The sequence below is a fragment of the Tiliqua scincoides genome, chromosome 1, assembly GCF_035046505.1.
Source record: "Tiliqua scincoides isolate rTilSci1 chromosome 1, rTilSci1.hap2, whole genome shotgun sequence".
In the NCBI taxonomy this organism is placed as follows: domain Eukaryota; kingdom Metazoa; phylum Chordata; class Lepidosauria; order Squamata; family Scincidae; genus Tiliqua; species Tiliqua scincoides.
Window position 1 is genome coordinate 82,036,743 of NC_089821.1, and position 26,862 is coordinate 82,063,604.

The 26,862-nt window shown below is 43.2% G+C and overlaps 1 protein-coding gene across 1 annotated transcript in view; it reads right to left on the reverse strand.

The window, feature by feature from the left end:
- The window catches only part of ESYT3 (extended synaptotagmin 3), a 49,859-nt gene extending 26,061 nt beyond the window's left edge, over positions 1-23,798 (reverse strand). The window contains exons 1-4 of the mRNA XM_066621469.1: positions 23,472-23,798; positions 10,548-10,589; positions 9,129-9,263; positions 7,702-7,778 (exon numbers count right to left, since the gene is read on the reverse strand). Coding sequence (XP_066477566.1) covers positions 7,702-7,778; positions 9,129-9,263; positions 10,548-10,589; positions 23,472-23,798 — 581 coding nt within the window. The remainder of the gene's footprint in view (positions 1-7,701; positions 7,779-9,128; positions 9,264-10,547; positions 10,590-23,471) is intronic.
- Positions 23,799-26,862: the final 3,064 nt, after the last annotated feature.

Here is a 26,862-nt window from a genome sequence, read left to right on the forward strand (position 1 = left end):
AGAAGCTGGTTTTGAAGGCAGTCACCTAGCACAAGTCTCTTAACTTTAGATCAAAGCCAAGATTACACATGCTTGCTTGTATATTTATACCTCTCACACACGGAGAGAGCCACTGTAGGAAATAGCACTATGCCTTCTGAGAAGTGTGCCAGATCTCCTACCACATGACAAACAAAATACCTATCATCATTCCAAACAAAAGGCAAGGGACACCTGCACAATGGTTACATAAGGCAGCTGCTTTTGCTACAGTATTTTCCCTACACATGTGTGTGAGGCTACCCTAGATTGTTAAAGATATGAGTCAGACTTCAGATTGGGTAACAGAACCCAGAATAACGTATATAATGACATTTGGTGTTAATTTTGGTATCCTTCAAGTCACACCAATTTAGCATTTTCAGCCTTTGCTCCATGGCCATGGAAAGGCTCTCAACTTTACCTGTCACTCTTGTGAATTAGTAAGCACAAAGCCAGCTACTCATGAGGTTCACCTACATTAGCATGCCACCAGCAAATCAATTAAGGTGAACTCAGTTTAGATGAAGATCACGTGAATCTCCAGAGGGTTTAAACTGAACCTGCGTTTCCTGTCTGTGCTGCATCCATGTGCATCTCTTCCCCTGGTTTCAAAAGCTTCAGCGAGACGTCACATCCTGCTCCATGCCAAACTGGTTTTTTAACATGCTTATTCATGTTAAAATCCTGCAACTCTGTCATTCACTAACATTCAGTTAGAGAAGGGTTGTGGCACAGTGGAAGAGCACATGCTATGCATGCAGGAGATCTTCTGGTTCAATTACTGGCATCTCCAGGCTGGTCAGAAAAAACATTCCTACCTGAAACCCTACGGAGCCACTGTCAGTCTGTGTTGACAATACTGACCAAAATGGGCCAATGGAAGATTTGCATGGCCTGCCTTTCCACTGGCCAGAGATTTCATAGCTCCTTCATGCTTTGAGGCATTTGATCTCTCTCTCTCTCTCACACACACACACACCGTCAACTACCAATATTGCAGCCCAATTCTAAACTGCCCCAGCGCTGCGTGAAACAGCAGAGCAGAAATGGCCATTGCTGTATTCTGTGGGGTTAGGCCAGCCACCGGAGTCCCCTTGGAGGAAGGGAACAAATGCTTGCTTGTCCTGTGTCGAGCCCTGTGGTCAACAATGGGTCTCCTCAGATTTGTGTCCAAGGAGCCAGAACTGAGGAAGTCCGTGTCAGGTTTCTGGGCATGGGGGGGGGGGCCATAGGATTCAGTGGCAGAGTCTATCCCCATCCCCAATTCCCTCCCAGGCCTGATCCTCCCCTCAGTCCACCCTCCCCCTGCCCCGAAAAGCCTCTCTGCTGACTGGCAGGGAAACTTGCTGCCAGCCGCTCCAGCGACGTGTCATCCTGGCACAGAGGCCCAGCGCTGACTGGTGCTGGCCTCTCCACCAGCACAGAGTGTCAAGCACTGGCAAAAAGGTCCTTACAGTAGTTTACAACACTCAGCGCCAGTAGTGCTAGCATACCACTGGCACTGCACCCAATAGGATCAAGCCCTTAGTTAGGCTACCTCACACTCACAATTGTGATGTATTTTGGGGCAAGGCTGGGAGGAGCAAGAAACCTCCACATGACCTGGAAGTGGGTCCTTCAGTGCTAAAAAAAGCTCCTCATCCTTGGAAATGGCACGGTTTGCAGGGACAAGGTAGAAACCACCATTTTTGCACCTTTTTTGTTTTTTCAAGGCATTTAAACTGGGACCCCGTTATCTGCAGGGGAGTTTCTGGAACAGAACCTCCATGGACACCCAGGTCCCACCTGTAATTGCATCCTTAGGAACTATAGGCTTCTTGCTGAAGAAAGTATATAAAGCAAATTGCCTAGCCCCCCATTTACCCTCCCAAAACATTTTCTTGTGACAAGTGATTGGGCCTGTGATAACCGTAATCACTTCTTCCACTGACACAGCTTCTGTGAATATGCATCTCCTATCTGCGCAGCACAGACAACTATACTTTTCTGCACCAAACTTCTGAATGGCTTTATGGATTTAAACCTTTTTTCATAATGCTGTAAAAATTACACCTTAGACAAAGAGTGCTGTGTAATGAAACAGTGTCATAGGAAACAACACTACAGGAGGTATTACTATACTACACCAGTAGTTAAATTATTGTTTCGAGTCAGAGAGTCTGCACATTCTTGCCTTTTGGATGCATGCTACAATGTTATGGGAACGTATGGCTGCCTTCCAATAAACAGCCCTGCATCTTCCGCTCCCCCAATAATGACTAGTTCAGGACGGCCCAACTTTCAGCAGCCAGAGGCCGCATGACCCTTACATGACACCCGGCTGGGATGACCTGGAAGTAATTGGTGGTGGCATGATGACTTCATTGCCAATTACTTCCATGTTCTGAGCCATTTGGTAGGCCCGGAATGGAGGCAGTGGAGGCAGAGATAGGTACAGTGGGGCTTTTTGATCCCTGCCATACCGTTCCAGCTTCTCCATCTCCAAAGAAGAAGCTGGAACATCACAGCAGGGAGACTGAAAAGCTTCTGGAGTGGAAGGAGAAATGGGGGGACGTTTGCAGCCAGGCATTCAGGGGCCACCAAAAAGAACCTGCAGGCTGCATGTTAAGACCATCCTGGTCTAATGTGTATAAACATGGTATGGAAATTAGCCTTCAATCTCTGCAGTGCGCTTACGCACCGAACATCATGATGCTAGCAGTTCACAGTGACATTTTCCAGGTCCACTTGCCACAACATTTGAGAAAGCTATGAATGCTTCATACTCCCCACAAATAAAGTAGATTAAGGCTTTATTAGCTAGCATATTAGTTATGTTAATAAAATACTAAGCTGCTGTTGACACATTCTAATTTTTGTCTGTTTTACCACCATTTTAAATCTGATTTGACTGTAAACATTTTTGGGGGGGTTTAGGCTACAATCCTATACATACTTTCCTGAGAGAAAGCCCCATTGAGCATAACAAGACTTTCTTCTGAGTGGGCATGCACAGAATTGGGCTGTAAGGCTTTGTACAATGCTTTGGAACTACTTTGTGAAAGATGGGATGAAAATGAATGAATAGAAGTGACAACAGCAGAAGCAAAACCTAAATCAAACAGATTTGCGCAATGAAATAGGGAGAGGAAGGGGGAGCCTGGTATGAATATTGCTTTAGTCGATCTCCCCTCAAGGAGAAAGATTTCTGCAATGTGATTTTCACAGGAGCATGACTAGGTAAATTAGTCTATTAATAGACTTAATTTGATCCCAGTTTCTCAAATGACTTCCGATGTCCCAGCACAAGACACAGACTATTAAGTTCATCATGGTTCACTCACACCTTGTAGTCTGGCTGCACACAAGTATGAGTCACTTCAGGAATGCTTAGTGGCTTTGATACCCAAGTGTACTAAGCTAACTATCATCTCTGCTCCTAACTAATTTGAAAAGACTGCAATGTATATCCATTAAGCAGGGAAAAAAGCCTTCCCCTGCACCAAAGTTTTGCTGGCAGGAGGGAAGATATTGTAGTAATTATTGCTACAGTTATTGTCCCTGAACTGTGTGTATACTAACAACTGTGTATTTCATCACTCACGGCTTTAAAAGTAAATTATCCTGAGCAGGTAACTATATCTTATATATTACCAGACCATCTGGAAATTTTTCGTGCAGCTTGTGTCTTATCTATGATCATGTAAGCAATAAACTAGGAGATCTAGGAAACGAATTATGTAGCCACGTGCCAGTTACCAGGTCACAAAATGTAATGCAACTGATACTTACACCAACTGTTGCGAATAGGAATGCAGTCTTCACAAGAGTTAGTTAACAGGGCAACATACGTACAATAATGAAGCAATTAAATACAAATCGGTCACGAGCAGCAGCAATACAATTATCTCGCTCTGCATTCCACTATCAGACTCACCTATGCTAAATTGACCATAAGAAGAACTGCAGTATGATCATGGACCAGAGAAACTTACTGGTACTAAGTTAAAATGACATGCATGTCATGTGCACAAACATTTTGGAACATTTTCACCCCCTTAAAAATGCATTCCTTTTTTAGCCATTTTTCAGTCATTAGCAAAAGAGCAATCTATTGCAAAGGTTGAAAGTGGAAATACAGTCACATAGGTGGCTAAGGGCGCAATCCTAACCTGCGCAATTATATCCTGTTCGGCAAGCCAGGAGGCTTGCGCTGTATCCAGTGCAGGATAGTGGCCATAAGCAGTTCAGGCAGAGGTAAGGGGAAATATTTCTCCTTACCTCCAGGTAAGGGCTGCTGGCCCCTATGGATCTCCTCAGACTTACGCCACCTCTTAACATGGAACAAGTCTGAGGGAAGTGGCCTGAAGCCACTCTGTTCTCCCCAGGAACAGGGGTTGGAATCCGGCATAACTGCCGGATCCCAGCCCTGCCTCTCACTCCCTGCCCACCTGCCCCCAGGGCCACCCAATGCCCACCCTCCCCCCAGCCAGGAATGCCTCCCTCCTGCCTCCTCCTCACCTCCCCCCCGTCTACCTTCTCTGCTTGCGTTGGCCCAGATGAGTCAACTGGAGCATCTAAGAAGCTGGCACAGAGGCTTATGTCAGCCTCTGCAGGCCGGAGCTTCTTGGAGTGTCGGCCTGACTTCCTCTTGAGGAGGCACAAATGTGCCTTACAGCGCGTTGGCGACCCTCCTTGGCTGGCGCAAGAGACTTGGCACTGAAACATGGGTTTGGATTGTGCCCTAAGGGTGCAATCCTAACTTCACGTTAGGCTGGCACAAGTCCCTTGTGCTACCCTAGGAGGGTTTCAAATGTGCCGTAAAGTATGTTTGCGCTTCCTCAGGAGGAAGCTGCGCCAGCGCATGGAGGCTCCATCCAGCCTCGGTGGCAGCTTCCCCCAGGTAAGTTGCATCAGCTGATATTGGCCAATGCAGGGGTCTGGGAAGGGCAGGGAGGAGGAGGCAGGAGAGAGGCGTTCCAAGTTGGGGGGAGGGTGGGGAGGAGGAGGGGCTGGGATCTGGCTGTTATGCCTCAAGAGGTGGCACAAGTCTAAGGAGACCCATAGGGGCTGCAGTGGCTTAACCAGGGGTAAGGAAGAGTTTCCCCTTACCTTTGGCTGAGCCACTTTGGCACCCTATCTCAACCTGGATATAGCACAAGCCACCTGGCACAAGATAGGATTGCGCTGCACGATTCCTTTCACTCAACCTAGCTAAGCAGAGCTGATCAGCTCGGGTGAAGTGGCACATGGATCCCTTTTCTGACATGCATGAAATGGCATCCCTATTCCCATTTTGCCCCAACTAATCCTAACTATTAGGACTGCAGCAGGGTGAAAGTCTAGCCTTCCAGCACTAATGGGCAACGGAACTACCAGTGAAAATCAACAAGACAAGCATATGTCTAAAAGAAACTAGGGTGTTTAACTTTTGCCTTCCGCCATTTAGAGAGATGGCCTGGCTAGATCCTAGTGAGGTCCATAATGAAGCGATTATTGCACTGGCTATATGGTGCTCATGACATCATCATAGACACCATAAGATCCCTAATTGACTGAGCTCATGCAGTAAAAGAAGTCCTTTCAAATAAAAGAAAAATTGAACCAAAGCAGCAGGAGATCGGGGAAACAAAGGCTGCAAACATGTAGGAAAAATGCACAGAGTAGGAGTGGAATTTCTTCCCATCTCCCGCAGACCTCTCTTTTCCCCCCAAAACAACTTTTGCATTGAACAAACTTAACACTGCACAGCACCTACTGGTCTCTTCCCCAACCACACACATATTTGGGCAGCAAAGCACTTTCCCCCACATTTAACCTGTTTGGTCAGCTTTAACCACGTTGAAGCTTTATACATTTTACAGGCGCAAATGAAAATGCCAGCTGCTTCCACTTTTCCTTTGAACTGTAGAGAGGATTTGGCAGCTACTCCCAGTTTGCAAGGCAGCATTCCTCAAGAAGCTTAACTGGATGGGCTGGTTTTTCAGTCCACTTGAAGCCTCCCTCTCTGTTGGGACGATTCCTCGTATAGCTTTAGCAAGTGAGGTCACCCCAGTATCTTCTGTGAGTCATAAGGAGGATTGTAGACTAGATACAAGCTGAGCAAGACTGGTAGCTGGAAAAGCTACCTCTTAACTCAAACCTACAGAAGAGAAGAGATGCATTTCATCCGTTCTCTTTATCATGTGAAAAAAGGCCAAGGGCTAAGAGCTTCCAGTGCATTCTTCTAGGGCTCCAAAGGTATCTCCACAGCATATCCTATAAAGAGTCAATTGGAACAAGCCGACATTCACATAGATTCAGCACTGTTGGAATCTGTGGTGTTTTGCACACATGCTGCTTGGCACCCACATAGAGAACACTACAGAGGCCCAAGTGTTCTGTGAAGAAAAATTGTCCTAAATCAACCAGAGCAAAAGCGTGTTACCAATAGTGCAGCAATGGCTAACTTTGCTCTGGAAAGAGAACCGGGAAGCACATTTTTGCATTTCATACTGTTCAATGCATTAATAAAAACAAAAAAGCGGGGATTGTCATGATGCTGAATTCTTCCACCAACATCAAGTTATCTACTCGAGCAGAATATACCCAAAACCTGCTTATGAGCTTTCACTAGGCAGTACCCACACATCTTCAGGTTCTTCTGAATGTAGCCTGCACAAAGTGGCTACAAATGACTACTGTGATTGTTGCTTGGAAACTGATGGTACCTTCTCAGCATCTCACCATGTGTAGCACACTATATTATATTATTATTATTAACAGTATTTATATCCCATTGTATGTTAATAGCCTGGAATTCCTTTGGCATGAAAAGGTCTACAATGTGGATAAGAAGCAATCCAGCTTCCTGACCCCAGATAACATGCTACTTCATATTGCCTGGGGTCAGGAAGCTGGTTTTCTCCATACCAACAATGCAAAATATATGCATTTTATTGTTGTTTCTAAAGATGTAGCTTATTTGTAGAGCCCTCTCTCAGATGCATTCATTTTGATGTTTCAGGGTCAATTGTTAAAATTAATCCTGAGCTGCATTATCATTTTGAAATGTCTGTTCAGTTGATCTGCATTATTGTTATTTGTTCTGACTTAACGAGAACAGTTCCAAGCAATATATGTTATTGCTGGGATTTACTATTGTAAGCTGCATTGAGCATATATTTAATGGAAATTTCTGATCTGAAGTGTTGAGAACAGATGAGTGGCAAAATGTGACTCATGTGGTTGGATGCTGTAACTAGGACTGACTTCAGGCCAACTCCAGTAAGTTCACATACAAATAAACAGACATTTGTAGCTGCCTGTTCCTTCTAGAAAAAATATTTTAGCCCAATAAGAACAAGGCCATATGCAAACATGGACACTGGTGTCATCAACACAATTGGGCATCTTGCCTTCATAAAGTAAAATCATAATAAAAGACAGTGGGTAATGAATGCAGTATTTCCCCAACAATTTTCTAATGGCCTCAGGATCAAAATGGGTATAATTAGCTTCCAATAGGCCAGAGTACTGCAGGCAGTAGAAAACATTGTAGTATATTGGAACTCTTATGTTTCCGTTTTGATAACACAATTTCTTGAAAAACAATTCAGCCAGGTTTATGAATTAGCCCCTTGACCTGACAAAAGGTCAATGTAGTTGAACCAAAGAGTTTCCAGTGACCAGCTACATGGAGAATATGAGACAATGCAGTACCATATTTGTACATCCAGGATCACTTGTCTTCTATCAACTTCTTTGGTATAGGTCTTTACTCCTTTGATTTTAGGGCACTGAAAACAAAGAACACAACAGTGTTATTTGCTATTATGACAACCTGTATACCTAGAATGTTCCAAATGCCTCACAGAACATAAGAATATTCAAATAACCTTCCTACATTCCTTCTTATATAAGTCTAAGACACCTCATACTACTGTTTTTCTCTTTCTCATTAAAAAAAAATATGCAAAAAGATCATGGGTGCGATTCTCCTTTAAATCTTACCCTGCTATAAATACTAACTTCTGAATCAGAATGGATCAAGACCTTGCTAGACTGTAAATCTATCAGAGTAAAATGGAATTCTGATTTCCAGACAGGACTACTTTAGTAGCAGTCCCTGTCAGTTCATTGTAAAAGGTAAAGCAAATTAAAAGACACAAAGCATATTCTTCAACAGTGTAAAGCTAAGGGTGTTTTTTGGGGGGGTGGGGCCTAAAAAAGAAATTTGGTAGCTAGGGCATTTATATTTATTTTATATTGTTAACGCATTTATATTTTTATAACTCTAAAAAACTTAATTAAGCAGTTTGTACACTTTGCACAAATGGATCAATTTATGTAAAACTGGTTGTCCTCTTACGTTTTGGCCCCTTTTGCCTTGTAAACACAGAGTACTTAAGAACAATTGCTATTTTTGGAATGGGGAAGGGGAGAAATGTCTCACAAGAAAAGTTCACAGAAATTAGTTATAACTAGAGCTGTTCTTAAACATTTTAATTTTTTGCAGATTTCGTCCCGCCCCGCCCCCCCCTGGAGGAACGCAGAAAGTGGTGTTATGTGCTTTCATTCAGAGTGCATTTTTATAAATTATAATTTATAATAGCTTTAAAAGTGTACTTTGAAGGTGATATAGGTGGTATAGTGTCAGCAGATGCCACTATAGTCATTACCCATGCAACTCCCCATCCAGCCCATTATTTTTTCACTGATTTTCCTAGATTTATTTTTCACAGATTTCAAGGCATTATGTGTTTGTTTCATTATCACTGAAAAATCACATCTCTAATTATAATATACTTCCAACTCAACAAACACTACATTGATCACTGTAGTTCTCAAACTACATTTGAGAGGGTTCATGGCCTACCGGTGGGTCACGGCCCTATTTTTGGTGGTTTGTGTAGATCAGGCTACATGCACCAAGGGTTTGATCAACCTGCTACTTGAGAGCAGCACTGCTGCCCAATTACCATTATAGCCACAGGGTACTGAGTGGCTGGTAAAATGAAACTTTTTTTTTTTTTAAGGTGGGTCTCGATGCAAAAATGTTTGAGAACCAATACATGGCTTTACCACAACAAGTCACATGCCCAAACATCAAATAGCTGTTGTTTTTGCTACCAGAGTAATTATCTTACCTTGTCTCCAAAATGGACTTTGGTGAATGTACATGTTTTCAAATGCACGTTCTTCGCTCTGATTTTTGGTTCAATGACATCCTTAAATTTTTTTTCCATTATTGCCCCAAAATATGGCCAGGCCTGTTCCACAACCTAAACACAACATAAAACATTTGCTATCTTTTGTATAGACTTAGAAGCATAGGCTGCAATCCTAACCACACTCTCTTGAGAGTAAGCCCCACTGAACAAAACAGGACTTACTTCTGAGCAGACCTGGTTGGGATTGTGCCCTTAATGTCATAAAGCAGAATTGTTACTACAGCCCAGGATCTTATACTCAAGGCAAATAGGTCTTGTGTTTCTCAAAAAGATTCTCAGTTTGTAGAATAGAGATAGGTAAGAAATTTTTCAACAAGGCTACACTAAAACAGCATTGAAGACAGAAGATTTTCAGTAAATGTGACCTGAAGTTCACATAACCCACCTTGAGCAATGGGCTCGTAGCCCAGGGAAAAGTGATAGAGAAATCTTCTAAATAAATAAATATTGTTGTCTGTTCAGAGTTAAATATCCTGTTTTGTTCTTGCCTTTGCTGTGAACTCCCTAGCTTACATAACCCACTTCAGCCTTGATTCAAGTCCATGATCAATTAATATGGATTTGGGTTAGTGTACGTATGCCTGTATGTATGGCTGACACGAACCAGCCCTGCCCCTGAGCCACATGCTTGCACCTACATAGGCTCTGTGCAGAAAACTGGATGACCTCCTGAAGATGGAGAGCTCAGAGAACATATTATCATTCCCATGTTCACCAGCTATAGATTTGGTCAACTAAACAATGCTTCTCTCTCAGTCTGTAGTCTGCAATAGGGGAAATAATAATAATATTGAACTTCCTTATACTGTGGTTGGAAAGATTACTGAGATATGCATATGAAACTCTTTGAACTCCCAGAAAGTACTCTATAAATGTGAAGTATCACAGATGATGAAAAAAGAACAGAACTCCCAGTAATGAGGCATTGCAGAGGAAGACTGACAGCAAGCGTTAGCATCTCCTTTTAACAAACCAAAAAGACTTGCAGCTCAATTCTAATCAACTTTCCAGCGCTCATTCAGCTGTGCCAAAAGGGCACGCACTGTATTCTGTGATGGGGAGGCCTCTTCAAGGAAAGGGAATGTTGTCTTACTTTGGGGTTGCATCAGTGCTACAAAGTCGGTTAGGATTGGGCTGTTAGGTCAACAACCTTCAAACCAAGGCCTAAAGCTCAACCAGCCATGCCCAACAAAGCATTCAACCTAACAGCTCACTAGAGCAAAGATGTATTATTCACTGGATTTTTGAGAACCTAATTGCTCAAAAACTAGTTGTGCAGTGACAATTTAAAGGCATTTTTCTAGAAAAGTTCATTTTGGTATCCAAGGTCCTTACCTTGTTCAGCCATTCTACCCGTTCAACATCAGGAAAGTGAACCTAGAAAAGAAAGGCAAACAAAAATAGTGTGAACTCATTTTGCTAAATGAATTAATAGACAAAATACAATTGTGAAGGCAGGGCTAAAATTAAGGAAATAACAGAGAAGCTGTGGTTGATAGTCTATTTGCATAGGCCTTTTCAAGATGAGGATACATTCTGTGGATACTGGTGCATTTGTATATATTTAGTAACTAGGCAAGCTTGTGTGAGTAGAATTACAATATACTGAAGAAACAATATTGGTTTGTGTTCCCTTTCCACACACAGTACAAGCTGAAGACAGCATGTTTACTCATTCAGTATCTTCTGGAGAACAGAGCATTGGAGGGCGATGGAATCTTTGCAATAATCTACAAGTGTACACCCTCTGAGCAAATATTATAAGGCTATAGAAACAAGCAGACAGTCATGCCATCTCTCAGCAACAATAGACCAGTCCCCCAAAGCCTAAATTCCAGACTAATGTTCTCAGTAACACATTCACACTCATTCTGAATCTCTTACAAGTGGGTACGTTTCCCATTTCAGCTGCTTGGAACTGACCATTAGGATTCTAAATTGTTCTCCCATCAATGACTAGGGCGTATAAAAGTCTAAGACCTGTTTTTGTTTTTTTTGAATAATATAGCAGCACAGACCAGAACAAGAAGATTGGTCAAGGCTGCCAACAAGGGAAATTTGATCACTAATACTGGGAAAGCAAATTGGAAAGCATGTCACACTGGACATCCCTCACAACAGACGCACCTTCAATTTGTGGTTTCACAGGTTGCTTGTTCAGCAGGAGTTCAACCAGTGAAGAAACTGATATTCCAGTTCTTGAAGCAGTTCAAGTTGTTTCTGGCTTGAAACCACATGTGCTCATTCCATGGTTACTAAAATCCCTTATCTAATTCATATTCTACTAGTAGTTACTCTTTCAGCATTCAACTAAAGAGATCACAGAGGGCAATTAAAAACAGGCATAAACCACAGATGGTACAGCTCTTCCTGTACCGTACCACTTCAAACTGCAGAACAGAGAAATGCATTTTGAAGCCCTATTGTTGCACAAATTCCCCACCTATGAAAAGCAAACATGCCATGAGGAGAATAGGTTTTAACCGAGCCTTCTCCCCAATATAAGGTTTGGGGGGGGGGGAGTTTAGAAAGTGAAGGAACATTTTTCTGAAATTGTACAGTCAAGGAAGGACTATAACATATTTCAGTTGACTCCAATATCTATGAATAGCCCAAATGAAGGCTGCATCAGACTCATATTATGTATGTAAGTTATGCAGGATCGAAATCCTGCATAACTGATTGGCCCAGACTTATGGGGTTTGCCTTGTATTTTGCTAGGTTCTGTTCTGAAGATGGAATAAACGTATTGAGCTTTTATCACTATGCCTTCCTTGATTCGCATGGACCCACTATATAACACTCAGGAATCAGAAGTTCAGATCAAGCACACTACTACTAATATTACTTCAACAGCAACTAAGGAATCAGCCCTTAGTTACACACAAATTTCCACTAAACAAGTTCATATGTACATTTGCGTTGGAGACAATTGCTCATGGATTCAAGTATTTAGCTTTCTGATCCTACAGAACAGAAGCAAGAGTGGAAGTGTCAAAAAGCAAGGCTACTGAATATTGTCTTTCATTATTTATTATGCCCTTACTTGGAGAGGGACTTAACTCTGCAACAGATGCTGAAGATCATCAGTTTGCCCCAGGCATCTCCAGTTACAAGGATTTCAAGCTGCGAAAACCACTGCACATCAGAACAGACAATCCTGGGTTCGCCAGATGAATGTTCCAACCCAGTATAGCAGGGGTGCCCAAACCCCAGCCCTGGGGCCACTTGCGGCCCTTGAGGATTCTCAATGCGGCCCTCAGGGAGCCCCCAGTCTCCAATGAGCCTCTGGCCCTCCGGAGATTTGTTGGAGCCCCCACTGGCCCAACGCAGCTGCTCTTATTGTGAGGGCAACTGTTTGACCTCTTGCGTGAGCTGTGAGATGAGGTCTCCTGCAACTGCTTACAGTTTCACGTCTGTGATGCAGCAGAGGCAGCAAAAGGAAAGGCCAGCCTTGCTTTGTACAAGGCCTTTTATAGGCCTTGAGCTATTGCAAGACCTTCATTCATTCATATAAGTTCATCTTTAATATATTCATTTATGCAAACTGATGTAAATTTATTCAAATTTTAAATGTAAATTAATTCTTTCCCCCTCCCTGGCCCCCAACACAGTGTCAGAGAGATGATGTGGCCCTCCTGCCAAAAACTTTGGAAACCCCTGCAGTATAGCAAAGCTTCTTTACTATTCACCATACTACATAACTAGTTTGAAGCAAGAAAATTTCAGCTAAGCACAGCTCTTTGGATATATAGTATCCATGAATTGAAACACATAAATTCTCTAGAACACTTTTTCCCAGCCCTTTGCTGCATACGTCTAGAAGTCAGCATACATGATTTTTGAATCATCTACTGTTCTTTAGTAAGAAAGGAGGGCCACTTGGTCACCCCAACGTGCATATTAACTGTGTAGCATCATACAGGACCGACCCAAGGAGTGGCAAGGCCCAATGAAGACCATGTGTGTGGAGGTGCCACCTCCGTGTGTCCCTAAACAACAAGCAGCTGAGGCAATCCCAGGGCTGATTGCAATACACATGAAACATGGCACCCATAAATAGTTGGCGGTGATGAGGTCACCATCTGCTTCCAGGAGGCCCATTTCAGGCCTTGCAAATATAGGGGCAAGTGTTTGAGATGAAACACTCTGCTTGCGGCACCTTGGCATAGATTTTTCCAGGCAGGTGCAGGGACCCAGGCACACAGGGTCTGATCTGACCTAAGACCACCTCTGGCATCTGAAGTGGCAAAGATATAGCTAACACTTAGCAGTAACAGTGACAAATACCATAGTTACTAAGTGGCACTCATCTTGGTTCTCAACAGGAGTTGAAAAGGTCTTTGGAGTGAATAAGGTTATATTCTTATCAATAAGAGTCTGCTTATCTTGAATTTTTAAGATAAGTGATCATAGCAAAATATAGCATCCTGAATTACATCCTCAATATACATCTGAGAACATGCTATAACAATTTTAGGAGAATGACTTCTATTTAATGTCCCTGATCAAACATCTCAACTAAGGAGACAAGTAAATGGATGAAAATCATCTGGGCCTAATGGAGGGTTTGTTTTAGATTTGAATTTGAGGCATGCTTATAGAGAAAAATACGTTTTACTGAATCTTGGGTTTCAGAGAAATCAGTATAATATACTAATGATTTGATAATACATGATTAGCAAGTCCCACTTCCTAAAGTGTTCTGGGTAGACTGTTGTGAAAGAGAGTAAGGGTGCAATCCTAAGGCACCCTTGGGCCCAGCAGTATTGCAAACATGCTGTAAGGCATCTTTGTGCCTCCTTGGGAGTTGGCATGGCCGGAACAGGGACGTGCACTGACCTGCAGAGGCAGAATCCAGCCTCTGCGCTGACTTCATGGACAAGCCTTGTGTCAGCCAATGAAAGGCTCTAGGGAGGGTGGGGAGGAGGGCAGTCCCGGGGGAGGGCAGGCGGGGAGCAGGAGACAGGGCTGAGACTCAGCAGTTATGCCAAATCCCAACCCCCATTCCTGAGCTGTGTGGAGTGGCTGCAAGTTGCTCTGCTCTCCTTGGACTCATGCCACCTCTGGAGGTGGCACAAGTCAGAGGAGACCCATTGGGACTGCAGTGACTTACCCAGGGGTAAGGGAAAGAGTTTCTCCTTACCTCCAGCTGAGCCATTTTGGGCAACTATCTTGCGCTGGATACAACACAGGTCTCCTGGCCTGCCTGTTCCAGCACAAGATAGGATTGGACTATAAATGATGTAAGAGCATATAGGTTTCAGCATATAGGTTTCATGATGTTTCAGGCAAATGTCTCTAAGTTTCCATTTAGCTCTGACACAAAACTCTTTTTCCCTAGCAACCATGTCCCACCAGATCCCAAGGTATTAAAGAGAGGGACAACAACCATTACAAAAATTAAATGAAGTATACAGATTAATATATCCTCCCAGAAATTAAACTTGACCTGCATGTTGCAGAAGTGATGGAAAACCTTGATACCTGTAGTCCTGTAAAGGGGCCTGAATACCTCTAAGGTAATTCTCAGCAATTCTCATGGTAAGAGTCATATGAAGCAAAGCATTATGAAAGCATGTGCATGGAAAGAAGCAGTTCCAAGGAGCACAAGGAGAGAGTCGAAACCGAGGGCAGTCGCCATAGAATCACTGCTGTAAGAGTTGCACCATATCAAGTTTGTTCCACATTCTAGTCTCATGTGGCATCATGTTGAATTGGCAACAGCAAGTATTACACTCACCAAACTATCATTCACAGGATTTTGTGAGGTACATCATGGCCAACGGAACTGGCCCAAATTCAATACAAGTTTAATGTACCTATAGCTTCTGTATCATGCACTAAAAAGTCACAGCCTTCTTGGAATAAATTTGGGTCTTTGTTAGCTTGTGCGCACCTGATTGGTACTTTGCTTGCAGTCCATCTGCCATGCACCAGTTTAGAGTGCAGCAAGCTCTGCAGGGCTAACGAGGTCTTTCTTGTGCACTGTATGAACATATTAGTAGCACCTCAAATGTATAGGTGCTAAAAGAAAAAGCAGCACTGCTCTCTGATGAAGAACAAACACTCTTCAGCTTTACAGCTCCCTCTTTGTTACTTGGCAGCAGCTACCACGACACGCAAACAAGCAGGCTGGACGAGTGGCAGAAAGTAAAGTCAAATTTTACCATTGGAAGGAAAATAAAATATCCCAGAATTCCGAAGTAAGAAAACTGCAGCCCAATCCTATGCACATTTATCCAGAAATCAGTCCCACTGTATTCAGCCTGCAGTCCTTTAAGCCCACTTACCTGGGAGGAAGCGCCATTGAACTCGGTAGGATTTTGTTTTGAGTAAACATGCATAGGGCTGTGCTGTTAGGCATACTTTTCAAGGCTCCACAGGTAAGTTAGACGACTCTCCCTATCATGACCTTGGCTAGTGCATAACAGAGGCTGGCCAAGGATTTACAACTGCCAGTCTACTGTACACAAAGCAGTGGGCTCATAAAGAGGTTCAGTGACTGAAAGAGCTGGTACAAGTGTTTTCATTTCATTCCCAGAAGAAGGGTCCCTCCCACTGCAGGAAGGCACTAAACACACCAAAAAATTCAAAACAAGCACAAAATTCCACAATGAGGAAGCCAGATCCTAGTAGTGAGGTTGGACTCTAGATGGGCCTGACTGAGGCAACACCTGCTGTTTACCAGAGGTTGGTGTTTTTCCCCCCCTGATTACCTTGAGGCAATTATGCCTGATAGTTCCATGTTGAATGACAAAAGGTTGACAAAGTCATTTTAAATGCTCTTTCCTCAAAATATAACATTCCTATGATCTTGTTCTCAGTTGTTTATCTCTGACAAGATTTTTCAATCTTTACTACACAAGAGATTTTTCAGTGAAGAAAACCAAAAACCTGTTCCTTAACCTTCCACCATTGTGCTCACAGAAACAAAGGAAGGTTTGAAGGACATTTGGGAAGGAAAGAAACTGGAGATATTTTTTCAGGCTTGAATGCTGCATTTCCAATTTTGTGAGACCTAGAACAACGCATTTTAAATGCCAGTTGCAAGCTGCCCAGTGCTCACTACTTCATGTTGAGAGAAAACTAGGCCCTGAAAGTAATTAATCCTTTAAGAGCCCCTTGCCCCATTCCTTGATGCTTTGTGTCTTTGTTTTAACTTACTCAAAAGTTAAGAAAACACACTCCACATGGGCCCAAAGCGGCTGTTTTATGCTATACTTTCCAAGAAGTCTCAGCACTAAAAACAAGTTTCAGTACTCAACTCTTACTCAGTTTATGCCCTGTCAGTGGCAGCTTATAATGCATTTCACATTCAGGGCTTGATAGGCCTCAAATTTCCTCAATAGGTTTGTTTTTCTTTGTGTGAGGAATGGCCCTGACACTGGGTACAGTTGTTACAAATCAGGTCACAGTGCGGTGGTCATAAACATAGGATTCATCAGTAGGAATCACCATGCAGATATATATTTACTAGCAGCCCCTTGTATTTTGATATTTAGGTAGTCAAAGCTGTGATTGAATTAGTAACATCTCAGAGGATTTGGCATGTCTTCCAACCAGAAACAGAGCACACTGCTTTCAATTGTAAAAAAAGAACACTTGTAAAACTGGAGAGTCAGGGACCCAAAAATATGAAACATCAAAATACATAGGGGGTGGGGTTGTTCTAGGTAAAGCTGGCCCCTAAATATGTGATATTTGCGCCAATGAGTATTCTTGCTTTTCCACCATGGCGTTAAAAACGAAAGCTTAGGGGATAATGTACTAGCTGTTACATCTATGCAGCTTCAAACCATGCTGCCAAGTTGACATTGCTAGGGCATCATTAAAGGGTTACAAGAGGGTAGGTATGCCAACACAAATGCTTAGATGCCAGGAGGACTCCCTGCAGGTAGCAATTTTCTCATAGCTCAAGATTCTGCAATGCAGTTCAAATGTCAGAATTCCTCAGAGGCAGGTGTGGCAAGTTATAAGTGCTCTTCCTGGTTGTAACTGTCCTTTTACAGTGAATGACTTCCAAAGAGAGAGAAAGAGAGAGAGAGAGAGAGACTGACTTTGAGATAGAGAAAGAGAACAGCACATACAATTGTAAAATTAAAATTCACTTGTAGCTTGTTAACATACAATAAAAGGTTTACCAAAGCAGACCCTTTTAAAATGACTACCAGACATTCACCCCAAAAAACTTACATCGGCTTTATATCTCCCAATCTCTTCAAGCTAAACAGGACAACATGCATTCTACTAGCAATTTTCAGGTGGTCACTGAAAATTGATCACTGGTCAGGTGGTAAATTGGTCACGTGGCCACTGGTATTTATATACCGCTTTTCAATGGAAAGTTCACAAAGCAGTTTACAAATAATACACTTGGGATAACCAAAAAGGGAAATCATAGTGGAAATGGCACTTGTAGTCACCAAAAATAATGGACTGTACTAAACTAAAGAGAAGTTCATTTCTGAAGATAAGTCTTGAACAAAAGTACTGTTCGGACACTTTTGAAACAAAAAATGAACTCACTGAATTTACAAAAAAAGCATGGAACAGACTCACGCACTGAATACGATAAATATGAATTCAGAACTCTTTATCAAGGTAGTATCAGGGGCTTACCAGGTTGGGTACTTCTCAAGGGCCCATGCCCATCAGAGGGCCAATCCGGCCAGGACAACCCCTGAATGTTCAGTACTGATGGCAGCAGTAGCATCCAATGCACTACAGGAGCTGATTGAGAGTGCCATGGGGGGCTCAGTGCATGACTTTGTCCCAAAGACCTAGCAATGTCTCTGTGGGAAGTATAGAGGTCAGTAGGCAAAAAACAAATTACATCTTGAGAACCTATCTGAGGCTTGGTTTGCAGCTGCCTGAGAGAGCTCAAAGGGCACAAGATTTAGCAACTAGGATGATGACTGCACTGTGAAGGGAAAGATCTGGAGAAATGGAGGGTGAAGGGAAAGATAAGGAGAAATGGAGGGTTCTATGAGATTTCTATATCACCTTGTCGACAAAGGTCTGTAGAGTCAAAGTTATGGTTTTCCCAGTAGTAATGTACGGCTATGAGAGCTGGACCATAAGGAGGGCTGAGCGCCGAATAGATGCTTTTGAATTATGGTGCTGGAGAAGACTTTTGAGAGTCCCCTGGACTGCAAGGAGATCAAATCAGTTAATCCTACAAGAAATCAACACTGACTGTTCATTGAAGGACAGATGATGAAGCTAAAGATTAAATACTTTGGTCATCTCATGAGGACTCTTTAGAAAAGACCCTGATGCTGGGAAAAATTGAAGGCAAAAGAAGAAGGGGACATCAAAGGATGAGATGGTTAGATAGGATGGGCCCACCTCACCCCAGCAGTGTCTTTTCTAGTGGCTGTCTGCTGGTGTTGCATCTTTTTAGATTGTGAGCCCTTTGGGGACAGGGAGCCATTAGATATTTGATTTTCTCTGTAAACCGCTTTGTGAACATTTTGTTGAAAAGCAGTATATAAATACTGTTGTTGTTGTTGTTGTTGTTGTTGTTGTATCACCGAGGTAATGAACATGAATTTGAACAAATTTCAGAAGTTAGTGGTAGACAGGGAGGCCTGGCATGCTGTGGTCAAATGGGTCACGAGGAGTCAGACACTACTTAATAATTAACAACAACAACGAGATTTCTCAGGGAACTATACTTGTAAAAATCTCACTGAAAAATGGAGTTTATGTTCAACCCACCTATGTAAACCACTCTGAGTCTATAAGAAAGATGGTATATAGATAGACTGTAATAAATGAATAAAAGCAAAGAAAATGTTTTCATACTGGTTTAAACCAGCTCCAACGCCCAGAGTTCCTTCTAAAGGCCAGAGTGTCTTAAACTCTTACCCAAAAGTAATTCTATTCTTACAGATACTGTATAATCCAGCTGAAAATTTGTATCTGGTTATAGAACTGAAAATCCTTTGATACACAATACAGTGTGGAACACATACAGTGGGACACTTACAGTATTTTTTTTTTTAAGTGAACAAGGAACTTTCACTCATCTTGTAGTAAAGGTACAGATAAAATTAACTTCTCAGTTCAGCTAATCCAATTGTTCATTGAAATGCATCAGTCAGCTCATATAGTAAGGTCAGGTCAAGTGAATAAACTGAAGACATAAGAATATAAACATTGTCTTGCTTGATAAGACAAAGTCCATCCATCTATCCAAGTATTCTGTTTCCAACACAGCCAGCCATCAGAGCAGCCATCAAAGTGAAATAAGACTTTAAACTGAATCTGCATCAGAGGCCTTTTTAAAACCTTCTGACATCGCATAGTTACTTTATTGGCATTTCTTATTAACATATTAATTTACTTGCATTGTTCCTGAAGCCTTTAATTGCATGTAGTTCATAGTAATTATTGTTGCCATACTTTAAAATCTCATTTAGTCTGTACATCATAGATTTCCTTTCCCACAGGACAGTTTGAGTTTTCTGTATCATCTTTGTGTTATAAGTGAACCCAAGGCAGTTCATAAAAAAAGGAAAAATTTTAAAAAAGTATACAAGAAGGCATTTATTTTTCACATTTTTATGGCACTCATCCTTCAAGGAGCTCAGGGTGATATACAGAGTTTCTTCCCTCCATCTGGCCTCACAACATCGCTGTGAGGTAGGTAAGGCTGAGAGATAGTGACCGGCCCAAGGTCACCCAGCTTCATGGGCAAGTGAAGTTTTGAACTTGGTCTAAGTCCAACCCCAGAACCACTGTACCATCCTGTCTCTCAGGATCACAGCCTGTTATAGGCAGCAGCAAAGTGTTGTTAGTTTTCTTGCTAGATTACTACAGTATCCACTGATTTGACTCACCACTGATACTGGGGTCCACCTTTAAATGCCTTGTAACAAGGAAAAAAGCATCAAAATCCTACTTCCTACCTTTTTGCTGTTAAATAACTATAATTTCATTCCATTAGATTCTATTACTCATCCCAACTAGTACCTAAAGGCAGTATAGTGTGGGGCGACAATAGAGTTGCAAGAAACCTGGAAGTGGGTCTTTAAAGCCATTTTTGCACTGATTTGGTAGCCACTTATTTTTTTTTAATCCACTGAGGGTTCCAGAACAGAACCCCAGTAGGTAACAAGGCACAACCTCTTGTTCCTTTGCATTTTAATACAGTATTTGTATATCATAGTTAAATATGTTTTAACAATCTCATCTTGGAAAGATGACATATGACAGCCCAATCCTAACCAATTTCCTGGGAGTAAGCCCCATTGACTCTAATGGGACTTACTTCTGAGTAGACACACATAAGATTGGGCTCTAAATGTTTTAAATAGGACAAATGTTTCAGAAGACATTTAACCTCAACCAGTTTAACCATATAAGATAGCCATACAAGACGCAAACCCTAAAGCTAGGTACAGATTCAACTTGGGAGGGTCTCATCAGGAAGGGATTTCTAGTGCAGTAGCTCCACTACAATCGACACATTGCTCCAGACACAACTTCCTATTGAACTGGAATCCAGAGAACAGCTTCAGTGGATGAATTGGGGGGAAAAGGTGTTTATATTATAGGTTTATTACAACCTTTGGCCATAGCAAGCCCCAAGGTGACTTGAAAACTCAGACAATAAATCAAAACAACTACAGATTCAAAAACGAGTGCCAGTGAAGGGGTAAAACCAGCACCCTAAATTAAATGCCTATCAGAATGAAAAGAAGTTTTCACCAGGCAGCAAACAGATAACAAAGAGGAGGCCAGGACAGAGCATCCCATAATCTGGGTGACACAAATAAAAGGGCCCTATGAATCAAGATGTCAAAAATCTACATTCAACTACAGAAGTAGCGATCCTTTAAAATCAAATCTTGGAAACTTACAAGAGATGTTAAAATAAAAAGCGAACAAGGAACTTTGATTTAGCTGCTGAGAAAAAAATTTCTTATGACATTTTTTAGTTTGATGCTAAGAGGTTTTGTTTTGCTTACAACAGTGTCTTTCCACAGTGTTTGTCCTCCACTGTACCACTTTACATGGTCTATTTATTTACCAGTTACCACTGTAACTGGTGATGACATTTCACCAGTTAATTCAGGGTTGGGAGGCCAGGTGTGACACAACCAATACCAGTACAAGGCTCAGGGTGGACAGGAGGGCTTTTCTGAGAATGGAAAAGCATGCTTTGGACCTCCTACCGCTGTTTGTTGTGTCACGTTCCTGGTGTTGCTACAATCGACACATTGCTCCAGACACAACTTCCTATTGAACTGGAATCCAGAGAACAGCTTCAGTGGATGAATTGGGGGGAAAAGGTGTTTATATTATAGGTTTATTACAACCTTTGGCCATAGCAAGCCCCAAGGTGACTTGAAAACTCAGACAATAAATCAAAACAACTACAGATTCAAAAACGAGTGCCAGTGAAGGGGTAAAACCAGCACCCTAAATTAAATGCCTATCAGAATGAAAAGAAGTTTTCACCAGGCAGCAAACAGATAACAAAGAGGAGGCCAGGACAGAGCATCCCATAATCTGGGTGACACAAATAAAAGGGCCCTATGAATCAAGATGTCAAAAATCTACATTCAACTACAGAAGTAGCGATCCTTTAAAATCAAATCTTGGAAACTTACAAGAGATGTTAAAATAAAAAGCGAACAAGGAACTTTGATTTAGCTGCTGAGAAAAAAATTTCTTATGACATTTTTTAGTTTGATGCTAAGAGGTTTTGTTTTGCTTACAACAGTGTCTTTCCACAGTGTTTGTCCTCCACTGTACCACTTTACATGGTCTATTTATTTACCAGTTACCACTGTAACTGGTGATGACATTTCACCAGTTAATTCAGGGTTGGGAGGCCAGGTGTGACACAACCAATACCAGTACAAGGCTCAGGGTGGACAGGAGGGCTTTTCTGAGAATGGAAAAGCATGCTTTGGACCTCCTACCGCTGTTTGTTGTGTCACGTTCCTGGTGTTGCTACAATCGACACATTGCTCCAGACACAACTTCCTATTGAACTGGAATCCAGAGAACAGCTTCAGTGGATGAATTGGGGGGAAAAGGTGTTTATATTATAGGTTTATTACAACCTTTGGCCATAGCAAGCCCCAAGGTGACTTGAAAACTCAGACAATAAATCAAAACAACTACAGATTCAAAAACGAGTGCCAGTGAAGGGGTAAAACCAGCACCCTAAATTAAATGCCTATCAGAATGAAAAGAAGTTTTCACCAGGCAGCAAACAGATAACAAAGAGGAGGCCAGGACAGAGCATCCCATAATCTGGGTGACACAAATAAAAGGGCCCTATGAATCAAGATGTCAAAAATCTACATTCAACTACAGAAGTAGCGATCCTTTAAAATCAAATCTTGGAAACTTACAAGAGATGTTAAAATAAAAAGCGAACAAGGAACTTTGATTTAGCTGCTGAGAAAAAAATTTCTTATGACATTTTTTAGTTTGATGCTAAGAGGTTTTGTTTTGCTTACAACAGTGTCTTTCCACAGTGTTTGTCCTCCACTGTACCACTTTACATGGTCTATTTATTTACCAGTTACCACTGTAACTGGTGATGACATTTCACCAGTTAATTCAGGGTTGGGAGGCCAGGTGTGACACAACCAATACCAGTACAAGGCTCAGGGTGGACAGGAGGGCTTTTCTGAGAATGGAAAAGCATGCTTTGGACCTCCTACCGCTGTTTGTTGTGTCACGTTCCTGGTGTTGCTGCCAGGTGTCCTGTGAGTACCACCAGACACCACCTCAAGTACCACTGGGGGTACCCATACCACAGGTTGAGAAACACTGCTTTACAACAAGCTTAATTTGCATCTTTCAGTTTAGCTACAATTTATTCCTCTGGATTTAATACCACTGTTTTAAATGTGATGCCTCAGTCCACAAATCGAAGAGCTGCTGGAGTTGCATAACTCCAACAGTCATACAAGCCATCACCTTGTTCATTCCAAAATCGGTTCCTCAGTGGTGAAAAGAGGTGTGTGTGGTTTGGTTTGAGGTGACATTTCTTAGCCACAGAGGCGTGCAAGCTTCAGTTGGACCCCAGGGCTGCTCAAGCACCTCATTCTCGGAGAGGGCGCTGAGAATCATCCTTGTTGGATAGGATTCCCAGGGGACCACCCGCAGTCTTTCCTTTCACCCGGGGTAGAAGCGTGCTAGCATCCAAGCAAGCTCCCTCGTCGGGCCAACAAAAGTGGCAGCGCGATCGGGCCAGCGGTGGGTCCCCGCCGCCCCGCCCGCACTTACCCAGGCAGGCAGCTGCTGCAAGGCGATGCCCTGCGCGATGGCTTGCTTCTCATCCTCGACGAGCCCGAAGGCGGCCAAGAGCCGGGAGCGCTTATCTCGCCGGTTCCTCCTCCACCACATCCAGAGCAGCAAGCCGATCAGCACCCAGCTGGTGCTCAGCCCCAGGTAGCCCGCCAGGTACACCGGCGCCAGGCACAGCAGCGCCCGCGCCACGAAGGAGCCCAGCTCTCGGAGCAGAGGCGACGCGGGCTTCAGCTGCGCCTGGGCGCGCTCCTCCTCGCTGGGCTCTACTTGACCGGCGCCGGGCTGCTCCCCACGGGCAGGCATCGCCCGGGTGGCTGGGCAGCTTCTCTCTCGAACTCAGGTCTGAGCTCTGCCTGCCTGGGTCCCCGCGGTGCGTTCCAAAAGGCGACCCTTCCTCCCGCAGCCCCACTGCTCCGACTGACCACTGGGCTCGCCGGGCACAGGCTGAGATGTTGTTGTGGCTCTCGGCTCCGCCCTCCTCGGCTTCCTTCGAGGGACGGGATAGGGTGTGGGCTGGTGGGCGGAGACCGGAGCGCACGCCTGCTGGCTGGCAAGGAGGCAGAAGTCCTGTCCCGGTTGCCTCGCGTGTTGAATGCGAGCAGCAGGACTTCTTGTGGCACGGTGTGAAAGTGCTCGAGGTGCGCTTGAGCAGGGACGTGCCGCGGGCAGGGAGGCAGGTGAGGCAGAGCCTCCCCACCGGAGTCCTTCCAAAAGCGCTGCAGCCGTGTGCGGTGCCCAACTCAGCACCCACAACCCGCACGCTCAGCGCCTCACTCGGCTGCGGCGCTTTTCGAAGGGCTCCGGTGGGGAGGCTCTGCCTCTCCTGCCTCCCCAGCCATCGCACGTCTCTCCACTTGAGAGCACTATTTTCGACATGAAACTGTTCCAATAGCTCTTATGAATCCTTTCCAGGTCAAAACCCTTGGGCACCTCACAGGGTGGCTGCACTTGTTGAAGGACTCCAGTGGGGAGGCTCTGCCTCACCACCCACCGCCTGCCCCTCCACTTGAGAGCACTATTTTCAACCTGAAACCGTTCCAGTAGTTCTTATGAACCTCTTCCAGGCCAAAACCCTTTCCAGAACAGGACGGAACAAGCCAGAGTGGACTTTTCCTAACTCAGGATAATACAAGACATAGTAGAATATGTGAATTAGAGATACATGAGAACAGTCTTTTGGAAATGACGTCTATGCAGAATGGAAATAGCATTAATCCCTTCGCAGCCAACACCTGTGTGTATGTATTTTTTTAAGCAAACAAGAGCTGTGAATGACTCATCTTCAAGCACCACACAAAGCAAGACTCACATACCACCACACACTGGGTGGAAGGGACAGAATAAGACCCCACATTCCCATACCTGATCTGGTCAGTAACACTTTTTCAATAAAAGAGACATGATCATGAGCTTTCAAAGTAGGAATAATTTGGACTGATAAAGGAAGTCATAGACACCCCCATGGGTCCAGGGTTCCAGTAGTATCCATACTGGGCTGTAAAATATTTTATGGAAAAGTCACTTCTGAGCTAGGCAGAGCAACAAAAATTGAACTAACTAGTCTAATATAACAACCTCAAACTCTAATTCCATCTTCTGCTATGTGTTCTAGGCTACAAAAAAGAAGGTATTTGGGGGGGGGGTGAAAATGCCAATTCCAAGCTATTTGTGAGATCTACCAAAATTATCAGTCCTATTGGACTAACTGGAAATGATCTGGGAAACCACAAAACTTAAATTCTACATTGTACTATGCAGTCTGGCTGATAAACCGTTTCCTGGGAAAGGTGACAGAACACCAACTTTAAAAAAATGATATGCTATGTATAATATTGTCATAATATAGGACTGATACGAGTTACAAAAGGATTCCAAATTTTTGAATTGGTATTCTGAAAGAAGGCACTGGAAAACCATCTTCCTAGACAAGGGGATCAGCCATAATCACAGGTCTTGCTTGGGAGTGATGGAATGAGCCATGATGAAACCTCTTAGGGAACTATAACCTTGTGCCTGCTTTAGCCAAGGAAGTTTAGCAAAAGAAAAGGTGAGTGACATGAGACTGCATGTTTTCAAGGCATCAACAAAACTGAGATGGTATATAGGACCTCTTGGGTATAAATAGTCATAAGTATTTATCTATAAATGTTTTTCTTGCCTTTATTGTAAACTAAGGCAAGAGTGTTTTGTATATGAGGTAGAGGACTACTAGCCTACTATATGGCTTCTTGAAGGATCTTGTTTCCCTGTTTTATTATGGGCTAAGATTTCTAATGTTCAATATGTTTGTGATTCAGTAGCGTAGCTAGAGGAGGGGGCAAAACAACAAGTACTGCAGGCGCTACAATGCACCATGTAAGTGGCCCCTCCCACCCACCACCAGAGCCATTCTAAGCCATGATGGCAACATGCAGGTGTTCACTGAACAAAACAGCCTCTCCTGCAGGTTGCTACTGCTACCCTGAATGGTTCTGACAGTGAGTGGGAGGGGCTGCTTACACTGTGCATTACAGCCCCTGCAGTACTTCAAGGCACACCACACTGCTAGTGGGAGTACCCATCTCCCACTGGCCCTAATAATAACTGACCCTCCCCCATACTTCCACAGTACACTTACGGACTGTTTACCATGGCACACTAGTTGAAAATCACTGCTTTAAAACCTTGCCTTTTAATTTACCTTGTCTGCATTTAATAGTTTTCTCTCATTCCCTTCTTAAAAATCTTTTAAGAGAAGAGAAAATGGTTCCTATGATCCACTTAAGAAGTCATCAGGAACTAGTTGTGAGTCAGAAGCCTATAGCATTGCAAGACTTCCACTGGCAATTAACTGAATTCATCCATAAGTAGTCAGGAACCAGGTGACACATCTGATGAAATAGGAATGTGGCCCACAAAACCTTATGTTGCATAGTAAGCTCTCAGGTGCCACATAATCTTTGTTGATTTTCCTGCATTCAGACATAGCTGGAGGTGTTTGTTTCTGGTGAATAAGATCAGATTACAGCTTTAGTCTTACTGAACACAGTGGGCTTACTTCCGAGTAAAATAAACAACAGTTTTCAAATACCTCTAGCACAAGCCCATGCTATGCATATCTACTCAGAAGTAAACCCAATTGAGTTGAATGGAGTACTCCCACATGTGTGTGTATAAGATTGCAGTGCTATATGTAACCTCTGGAATTTGTCTTAACTGGACTTTCAAGCTGTCTTCAAGTGTAGCCCCTTGTAGAGTGTGTTATAGCAGGGGTGCCCAAAACCTGGCCCAGAGGCCATTTGCGGCTCTCAGGGACCCCAAATCCTGCCCACAGGAGCTCCCACCGAACCTCTGGATTGTTGGAGACTTGCTGGAGCCTGCACTGGCC